This window comes from Chamaea fasciata, unplaced genomic scaffold, assembly GCF_029207755.1.
Source record: "Chamaea fasciata isolate MVZ Bird 193981 ecotype frontalis unplaced genomic scaffold, bChaFas1.0.hap1 SCAF_3, whole genome shotgun sequence".
Classification (NCBI taxonomy): domain Eukaryota; kingdom Metazoa; phylum Chordata; class Aves; order Passeriformes; family Sylviidae; genus Chamaea; species Chamaea fasciata.
In genome coordinates this window covers 84835591-84845784 of record NW_027094088.1, presented here as the reverse complement: position 1 = coordinate 84845784, position 10194 = coordinate 84835591, and the positions used below count along the sequence as shown (strand labels likewise).

Genomic DNA, 10194 nt, shown 5'->3' with positions numbered 1-10194 from the left:
GTATCTACAACATTCTGCTACTCTTTAGGATCTAGAAAAAACAGCAAAGCCACAGAAGGGATACATTTTTGTCCTCCTCCAATTCATTTGTGCTCTGAGGGAAACACCTAATGATGTATTTACAGCATGCTGTTTTCAAAGCAGTAGCTATTAAAATATTAATAACCTATTCATCTCACCCCATGGTGAAGCAGGTGATTTCATATTTCTACTACATTACAGAAGCAGAAGTATTTAGAAGAATAATTTTCAGAGCTGAACACAAGAAGCACATCTTCATGCTCAACAGTTAGAAGCTGATATCCTACATCAATCAAGATATAACATCTAGTTTCAAGGCACTAAGGGCAAAAACACATACTAAACAAGATAGTCTGCATTTGTGTGGGTTTTTTCAGGCACAGGAACTGGATCAATAGCCACTTTTCATGGGAAGAATCACTGTACTTATTTTAGAATCAGAGACACTGATGCACATTAAATCAATTACTTAATAATTTGATACCTTCTGGCAATATGGCAGAGAGTTTCAGACCACGTGTTACCCACAGGTCAAGTCTGTCACACAGAGAAGAAACTACTATTTTCTTCTAAAATGGCAATGCTGCTGCTTACCTAGTACATGAGAAGCAAGTTTGTGTCCTTTTCTCTCTCTACTCACGGCTCTTGCCTTTCTGACAAGCATCCTGTTTCTCAGAGTCCTGGGATAACAGCAGAGAGTAGAAACTCCCTTTCTAGCAGAAGCTGGTTTTCTCTTTAAAAAAATGCAGTAATTAAAACCACTTCGGGCTAGAAACCCGTTATATGCTTGTAGATAAAGTATTCAGCTAGAAGAAGTCAGTCCTGCTTAATGTCACGTTTAAGCAGCCAGGACTACTGTGCTTCAAAAACTGAGTCTCTCGGCAAGGACTGATGGCAAATATCAGGATACAGTAATTGTGTTACACACTTTCTGCTGCAGCAGGTCATTGTATATTGGCACTTCAAGGCAGCTGGAGCTCAACTTTGCTGGGCCATTCTACATTTCTGGTTTTAACCCTTAATGCCTGCTCCAAGTAGGATGCTAAACCCTCTATTAGAATTATGTATTTATACCCTATCCTCATTTTGCAACCTCATACCCAGTAACTCACTGGCCAGGAGACTCCCAGTGTTCAGGCAGACCTTCACTCACTATTTAAGGGAAATCTAAACACATTTTGCCATGTTAGGTGCTAGTTTAACTACTAATTAACTTGACGTGTAGTATTTTCTTTTTTTTTTTCTGTTACAACTCTTCCACACTTAGGGGATATTTAATTCACCGTTGTCTCTGAAAAAAAGAAAGATACAGAGAATGATTCAGTAATTTAGTGGCTGAGAGGAAAAAGACCTGAATTTCCATCTGCCTCACATAAGCATTTTATAGGCTATATATAGGCTTCAGCTCTTTCCAGAAGAGTTGGATTAGAGGCAAAAAAATGTAGCAAGCTAGAATTGATCTGACAAAAAGGATGTTACTGGTGAACAGACTCTGTAAGAGAGTACTCAGCAGCAGCAAAGGGACCTGATACAAAATGGAGGAAGGAGACAACAGAGACATGGTATTTTGAGGGGTAAAGTGTAGAGATGCAGTCTTGGTCCCAGAAAATCAGCCCGGGCTGTGGTTTTCTGCAGGTATTTTGGATCCAATTCTGACTTCCCCAGAGCATCTCACCACCTACACAAGAGTGGAAAAGCACCAGTTTCCTTATTGTAAGGCCTCTGCTGCCTGTAAAGTTTTACTTCAGACAGAAACATGTCCTCTTGGAGAAAGTTCAGAGGGCAAGTTCCAGCTATAGCAATGTCTATTCAATCCAAAGGCTGTAAGAGCTTTTTTTTTCTCCCCTAGCAATGGCCTGGAGAAAGATTCAACTATTCCAAGGATATAGGGACCCCCAATCTCACGGACACTGGCAGATCCCTTGGCTGCGTGTTTTGGGGTATTTGCCACCGGTGGGTTGGTAAATACAAGGACAAGGGTGTCCAACCCCACGCACGCCGACGGATCCCTGGGCTATGTGTTCTGGGGTATTTACAGCCACCGGGAGCGGCGCGGGCTCCAGGCCAGCCCGTTCCCTCACCCCCCCGCGGGCCGGGCGGGGCGGGGCGGGGCGGGGCGGGGCGGGGCGGCGCGCGCACAGGTGCGGCGGCTCGCGCCGGCCCCGCCCTGCCCCCGGGCACCACCTGGGGGGCGGGGTCACGCACCGGCGGATGGATACATCATCTTCCGTCGCCAGGTGATCCCGTGTCCCCAGGAACCGCTCCGTGCCCTTCTAAAGCCAGGATAGCGTTTTTGCTCTTTGGAAAGCGCCGCGCAGGGGCGACATCGCGGCCAAGCCTCAGGGACACGGCGGACTCTTTGTCACCCCCGAGACAAGGGACTGTCGCGCCCGGGGTGGGCGTGTGCGCGCGCGCCAGCCCGATAGCGGGCGGGGAGGGAGAGAGGCGGAGGCGTCCGCGTCCGCAAGTAGTTCCGGTTGAGGAAGTCGGCGCTCGCGGCCGCCGGTTCCCGTGGCCGCGCCAGGGCAGGAGCGATCCCGGCCCCGCTCCAGCCCCGCTCCAGGCCCACCATGGCCACCCGCTCCTGCCGGGAGAAGGCGCAGAAGCAGAACGAGCAGCACCAGGCCATCCTGGCCAAGCTGCTGCGGGAGGAGGACAACAAGTACTGCGCGGACTGCGAGGCCAAGGGTACGCGGGGCGGGGGGCGCGGGGGCCCGGCCCGGGCGCGGCGCTGCCCCGGCGGGTCCCGGCTCGGGGCGGCTGCGGGGCCTGGAGCGGGGCCGCGCCACGTCCGCAGGGGCGGCGGGACCGGCGGGCGGCTCCTCCTGACAGCGGGCCCGGAGGCGGCAGCGGGGTCGTGCTCGGGGGCAGCGGCGGGGCGGGCAGGCAGACAGCCCGACCTTTTCGTGTGAACCGCCTTCCGCTCTTCCATGGGCCGGGCTGCGACCCCCTTGTCCTCCAGCCAGGAACCCCCAGCCGGGCTTTATGCAATGACTGGCCCAGCCCTTTCCTGAAGTTTCACGGCCGCGTCCGCTTCCTGCGCTGCCAGGTATCGATCCGGAGCGGGCTGTGGCCTTCGGGAAGGGACTGGCCGATGCCAGATGAGCTGAATGTCGAGTGTCCAAAACAGTATACCCTGCCATGCTGACTCAGTCAGAATGCCAGGCTCTGTGAATTTGGATGTCTGAGTCTGGTTAAATGTGTCACAGATGTGCCTTTGACAATAAATGGAATTTTAAAGATTATATCACTGGCAAATCTTAGAGTGCTTTGGTATATATATATATATATATATTCCTGCACAGAAGTAGATATATTTTTGCATTTGTATTTACCTTGGATTCTGTGGCTTTCAAACGGAAAATTGTAGCACATTCGTCTTTCATCTAGAATCAATATATTCAGATCTTACTCTAGGTAAGGTGAATTCACAGTAAGTTATTAAGTGTAATGCTTCCTGAATAATAGTTGGGAGTATGCACTGTATGATTAATACCAGAGCTGCCTTGTTCAGTTCTTCTCCACATAAAGTGGAGGTGAAGTGTGAGTGAGCTTCATTTGAGCAACCAGAAATGGCGTTGTGTTTGTAAATTGTCTTCCCATCTGTGTGTGCTACTCTTTTTCACTGTGCACACAAGCCATGCCATGCACAATCGGAAGGAGGACTTGTATTGTCCTAATATAAACTCTCAGAAGGATGATATGGATTACACCAAAGATTATGGGTCTTTATATTTCGTAAATAACTCTGCCTAACCAGTTCCTAACACAGCTCCTCTTGCCCCCTGACAGCTGGTTACCATGTAAATGACTCTTCGTAACCAGTGACTTTCTGGAGAAAGCACGTTTGTATGTTTTATGTATTATTGGCACTTTGTATTTCTGTGCTGAAGGCTGCTTGATGTTGCTTGCTGATGGAATTCCATATGTGAGTTGTTCTATAGCATTGACCTGAGGGCCGTCTTGCTCAGAATTAGAGCCTGGAATTCTCCGATTGCTTGTCCTGTCTTCGAGTTTTCTCTTTCTAACTCTTGCTGAGTCAAAATGTTTGTAAGTCTCTGTAGCCCTCAGTCCTCGGTATCTTTTGGCCTTTCAGTTCAGCAGTGCTAACACTTTCAGCTTCCTTTTTCTTATACTTACGTTAACAAGTGTTTTTATTCACTGTTCTTTTCTTTGTTGCTTTCTTTCATAAGATCAAGCTTTGGTGTATCTTGAATTTGCTTTTCTTTCTGTTCAGGTTCTGGAGGACCTACCAGTATCTTGAGCAGGCTGTCTTCTGCTAGTGCATATTAATTCAGTTTTCAAATTTCTAGTAGACTGTTTTACATAGGTACCTACTAAAATCTGATGGCACTTTTGAAAGCTTCTTCTTTTCTCTTTTACTCAACTTCTCCTTTGCTGTTTCTCTGTATGCCAGAAGCATTGCTTGCTTTCATGCTGTCCCCAGGAAAGCTGGCATGAAAATACTGGGTGATGCAATGTGAGGGACTTGTGGTTTGGTGGTTTCTTTTTTATTTACTCTATTCTTCCCTTGAAGTTTAATTTGTATTTGCTTCATCCTGTTGTAGCAATTTTTATTTTAAATCTTGTATCATATTAGCTTTGTAGTGGTGTCTGGCTTTGCCTGTACTGTGTATGTTTGGGGGTTTTTTGTAGTTGGAGGAAGAGTGTGGAATGACAAGTTGCAGCTCTTCTGAAGGTACTTGACTGAGATGTGGTCATGTATACACAGTCAGTGGAGATTTCTTACTTGAAGTTTAGGAAGTTTCCTTCTGGGAAGGAGAGTTGTGTGAACAATGTTGAGATTGCTCCACTATACCCTGAAGGCTGGATTTCTGTATACTTCCAGAAGACTTCCAGAAGACAGCTCAGAAAAAAGGAAACATTATCAGTTAAGTTGAAAATCAAGCTTGTCATGAGCATGCAATGCCACTGTTGAACTCTTGCTCATTATAATAGTCTTTGTTGAAACTTATTTACCAAAAGCAGTGAAAAGGCTGCAGCCAGCTGTTTTTTCCTAATATGTTTCATGTTTAATCCACGGTGTTTAGTGCTCATGACTTGCTGCTGTCTGGCAAAGCCGTAGTTTTGCTAGTCCTGGAATGCAGAGCTGTCTGAGGCAGCAGCTATTAACGTGGCTCTGTTAGCTAACCAGAGCCTGCCAGCTGTCTGGCATTCCCCAGCCTGTGAGGTCCCCTTCACCTCTTGCAACACTAACAGCATCTCTTTCATCCTTGGTCATGTTTGTTATTAGTCGGGAGTTCCCAATGGTCAGTTCCACTGGAGAGCCGCTTCATCCTGGATTCTGCAGAAATTAACATGAAGCCATTTGTCATTAACGTGACAAAATGTTTAGTAATTCTCTTGTGTCAGTCCTGGTTCAGTGTGTTTTTAGTTTTCTTTATGTAATGTATTCCTTTTTTCTTTGTAGTGTTGTCCGCTTTAGTTTCTCTTACTTTCCTCTCTTGTGTGAGCTTTGCACCTTTGTCCGTCCTTCTCCTTTCTGTTGCTCAGTAGGAGCCTCTGAGTTCTGTGCTTTGTTTCTTTTTCTGTCACGTAATTGTGGGGTAGCATCTTCATGATTAACTCTAGTTGTTTTAGCTGAGCTGCAGTTGTCTTGGATCTTATTCTGGCAGTACCTAAAAACATTGTTTTCAGTATGGTCTTTCAGGTAGCTGTCAGTTCAGCATGGGCACTTAACTAAAACTAATTCCTTTCCCTCACCCTAGATATTATAATATCTCTTAAACCTGAAGTATTATATTTACCCCAGGCTTCTTTTTAGATAGTCACATCCAAAGGTTGTGGAAATCTTGCAGGTTATACTTGTATATCTATTTTAACTGCTCTTCTTTGAGGCTCTGGGAATTCTCAAGTAGCTAGATATAATTTAAAATTGTACAAATATCCTTTTGACCCTAAAAAATGTCATGTCCTGGTAGCATATTTACCACTCATTACTTTCATTGCATCTACTGTAATGCTACTCTTGAACTCTGCCTTCATATCAATGAGGCTTTTCTGCTGGCATGTATTTTTTACATCAAAAAGGTACTGCAGGATCTTATTACTATCCTGTTGCTCCTGAGTTACTGAGTTTGCTTTCCTTGTCCAGGTATAGGGCCACTGTTTGCATTGCCTGCAAAGAAGTTTGAAGCATGCACTTTTTCAGTATTGATTGTATGCTTGCTCTGTGTAAGAATTAGAAAAGTTATTTCTTGGTCATCTTCAAAATAATCTTTCTGTCATTAGCAGTAGTCTTGTATCAAGAACAAATCCATCTTTTGCTCTGTGGTCTGCTTCTCCAAGTGCAAGGTATGTGGATACATTGGATGGCTTTGTAAGGTGAAGAATACAGCTGAGGACACATCTGCCAGACCAGCATTAAGTAATAATTAGGATTGCTGTCAGGTTTTGGAAGGGAGTTTTATTCTGTATTTGCCTTTTGCCTGTTAAAATAGCTGCTATGAATCTGACTGTTGCTGCTAAAATGTGTTGGAAACTACCTGTTGTAGAGCCATACGGTAGTTGCCATATGTCACCTTCAAATTGTAAATCTTGCAGCTGTCAGAAAGTCTAGATGATATTTTTGTGGGGAAGAAGCCTGAAAATTAAAGGTTCTGGAACTGTCTTTGCAATCACTGAGACTTTTGAAAGAGTGAGGAGGTTGGGATGACATTTGACAAGGCAGTTCTTGTCTGTGTACTGTCTGTTCTTTACATCCCTATCTGAACAGCTGTCTACATAAGGCAATAGATGTCTTCCCAGTGTTATATTACTGGGAAGAAGTTACACTACTGTTTCTACTACTTGTAGGAAATAGTAGGGTGTGCTGACAGTAGCTGAAGCCACCCTGAAGTTTTGAAAGAGAGGCAAATGAAATTCCTTTGTGATCCTTGTGTTTGTATAACTAAGTAAAGCTGGCAGGAATTGGAAGGATCTAGGAGAGGCTGTATCAGGTATGTAGACTATGCTGAAAACTATTGTAAAGCATTTGAGTTTTTCTTACTTTTCATTGTAGAGGGAGGGTAGTGCATTTTTAAAATTGTTTCAATACTGATATTTGAATCCCTTAAGCAATAACACCTTTCATTTGTCAAATGAAGCCAAAATAAAAATACCTCAAGCTGTTAACATCAACTGGGGACCCTTTGACTATAGGGGCTATAATTTGGTGTTTCTATGTAGTTAGTACCTACTTACAACATGCTAGAAGTCTCCTAGACTTGTATTCTTATTGCTTGGCAGCAAGTCCAGTGTTGCTAGGATGCTGATATTAAATACTGAATCAAGTACTTAGAAGTTGAAGTGTGTGATGAAGCAAAAAAGGAGATTAGTTTCAAACATCATTAGGAAGAGTAATGAGAGTCTTATGTTCCCTATTTACAGAGACAGTCACACTGGACCAAGACTGATGGCCTTCAGTTTACAGGCTTGCTTGCTTAGAATATCATGTCCCCTTCTAAGAAAAAACAATGTGAATGTTCTCTGACTTACCTTTTCTGTCTGTTGTGCTTGTATTTGGATGCTGTCTTTAATACCAATGGATTGACTAATCAAGTCTGTAAATTCGTCTCCCTATCAAGAAGGCAATTACGTGAGTTGTAAATCAACTGCTTTAGATTTTTTTTAAACTGTAATCAAGTTAAAATAACATAATTGGAAACTTGCAGACCTTAGTATAAACAATTAAATAGATGTTTTGGGCCTTCAGAAGAGGTGAATTAATTTCTGTATCAGAGGAAGACTTCTGGGGTTTTTTTTCTTTAATGTTTACTTACTTCATGCCTGATAGTGCTTGAAGCCCGTTTAAATGATCTGTTACCAAAATCCTAGTAAAAAGAAGCACATTGAAACTCTTGCTTGTACAACCAGATTAAAGTTTGTTTAATTTGGTTATAATATTAATGAAAACACTCTTCAGTATTTATAATTGTACTGTACAGTCATTGGATATCTGTATGTGACTGAAGATTTGGCCTTCTGTCTTACGAGTGGCAGGTACAGGCACTTGGGAGTGTGGAGAGGGACTGGACAGGAAAGATTGTGGTACCAATGTTTGTGTAGCTAAAACTTCCCTAACAACTAACCAATCCCAAACATGGTGTCTCTTAGCAGTGGAGGAGGAAAAAAAAATATAGTTTAAATAAGTGGGCAAACTAGCTATGGAAAGAAATCTGGAATATTCCAGATATGTCTACAGCTGTTCAGACTCTTTTGTGTAGACATTCAAGTCTTGCATATGATCTCTTCTATGACTGGGAGACCAGATTAAATATTTGTGTATGATCATCACTTTTTGTGAAGCTGCTTTGCTGTTTACTTGTTTGATGACTGGTCTTTTAACTGTCTTAATCTTGCCTGTATAGTTTAATAGATGGTGCACTTTCTCAAGCAGATGGGTAACTCTCACAGCTCACTGCCCTCAGCCTGTGCAAGGCATCAGCTTTTGCCTCACTGTCAGTGTAAGAAAGCTTTGTGTCAGCTCATTGACAGAGCTCACACTAGAGCAAGGCATTGGCTGCTCTACCTCCTCAGGTGAAGATCTTCCCTGTCGTCCTCCTAAGGTGGAGAAACCCCTGAAGGGACACTAGAGGGAATAGAGCGCAGTTGGGTTATGCTGGAGGTCAGTTTCACAGGTCGTGTGCAGTGCAGCTTCTAGCTCTATATTGAAGTTCAGACACAAAGGACTAGTTTAGTAGTAGCTGATGGTGCTGCATGGATATTCTGCAGCAGTTGTTGCAAGTATCAGATGTTACTGCAGGTCACTTGGATTGTTCACTTGAACAAATCACTTGGATTTGTTCTTCATACAAGAAATCGTTGTTATTTCTTTGTGTTTCTGTTGCAGGGTTCATGTTGTTTCTGCGAGATAAGCTTGGTAAAGATCATGTGAGTGTAACAGGCTGGAATATGAACTGATAGATACAACTGGATGCCTCTGGCTGTCCAGTGAGGCTTTGCAATATCCTTCCATAAGGAATGACGAAGGCAAAGCATTTTGATTCAGGGCTGTTCTTACTTAAACTTAGCAAATGGAATGATATATCTTAAACTCTAGTAATAGTAAGGAACTGTATCGCTAGAAGGCCTGGTGATAATCTGGTATCTAGCTGACACTTTTCTGGCCTTTTTGTCAAAGATAGTGCCTTCAGCAACCCTTAGGGACCAGAAACTCACTTCACTCGCTCTTGGGGCTGTATAACCAGGATTTTTTCCCTGATCTCTTCCTACTAAATAAAACTAATTAAGTGCTCTTATTCCATGTGCTCTTCCCTGTTGCTGACACTGGTTGGATGAAACTGAAACTTAGGAATTAGTTGCTGTTGCAGCCCTGAGAAGGATAATTGTCTTCCCCAAGAAAAGAGCCCTTAAGACACCTCATTTGGTGGAGAAAAAGTATGGCAGCCTTAGCTTAGGACTTCTGAATGGAGTGTTGGGTGACACTAGCGGCCCCTGTAAGGAAGGGGGTTGTTTCCATCTCCTGACCCTTACAGTGCAGAAAAATATTTTCGAATAAGTCACAGGAAATTTGTTTAGCTTGTATCAGAACAGGGTTATTTGCAAAGTTGAAGGCTTTTACCCAAGTGAATGCAATCTCTATTCTTCAGGACTTAAATGAACTTGACTGGGTAAGACCCAAAGCGGCATGACATAACTTTGAACTTAGCATTGCTTTGACGAGAGGCTGGACTACGTGACCTCCAGAGGTCCTTTTCAACCTAATTATTTCTGTGACTACTAATAGAAATATTTGTGGGACTTTTTCCTTTTATTTTTTATTGTGTTGCAAATCCTTAGATTCACTGAGGTTTATTATACAAATGCAGAAATCCTTACGTGCTTAGTTTGCTGCAGTATGTTCAGAAGTTATTGGCAGTCTAAGCTTTTTCTGTTGTGTTGAACATAAGGATGGGACAGTTCCTGAAAAGTGATTATTGCTGTTGATGAGACCATGGTCTTGGCTTTTTGAAATGTAAAACAGCCCAGTTCTTTTGGTCAGGGCTACAGGTGTGTGTCTTACGGGGGTTCTGAAGCTGCAGTTCTGCCACTCCTCAGTGATGTGAAAGAGCTGCTGCTACAGGATGCTGTTTATACCACTTGGTCTTAGCTTTGTTCCTGAATTTCCTTTTCCAGAATGGAATGATGCTGTCTTCCCTCTTTGGTCTGAAT

At 43.5% G+C, this 10194-nt stretch overlaps 1 protein-coding gene across 6 annotated transcripts in view; it reads left to right on the top strand.

Moving 5' to 3' along the window:
• The first annotated feature begins 2302 nt into the window (after positions 1-2302).
• The window catches only part of SMAP1 (small ArfGAP 1), a 93090-nt gene continuing 85198 nt past the window's right edge, over positions 2303-10194 (top strand). For 2 of the 6 annotated variants that reach the window (XM_066179710.1, XM_066179707.1), the window contains exon 1: positions 2466-2709. In XM_066179710.1, the coding sequence (XP_066035807.1) occupies positions 2592-2709 (118 nt within the window). In that variant the 5' untranslated portion in view covers positions 2466-2591. Of the gene's footprint in view, positions 2710-10194 lie in introns of all 6 variants that reach the window. The other 4 variants (XM_066179711.1, XM_066179708.1, XM_066179709.1 and 1 more) reach the window with 4 other exon arrangements.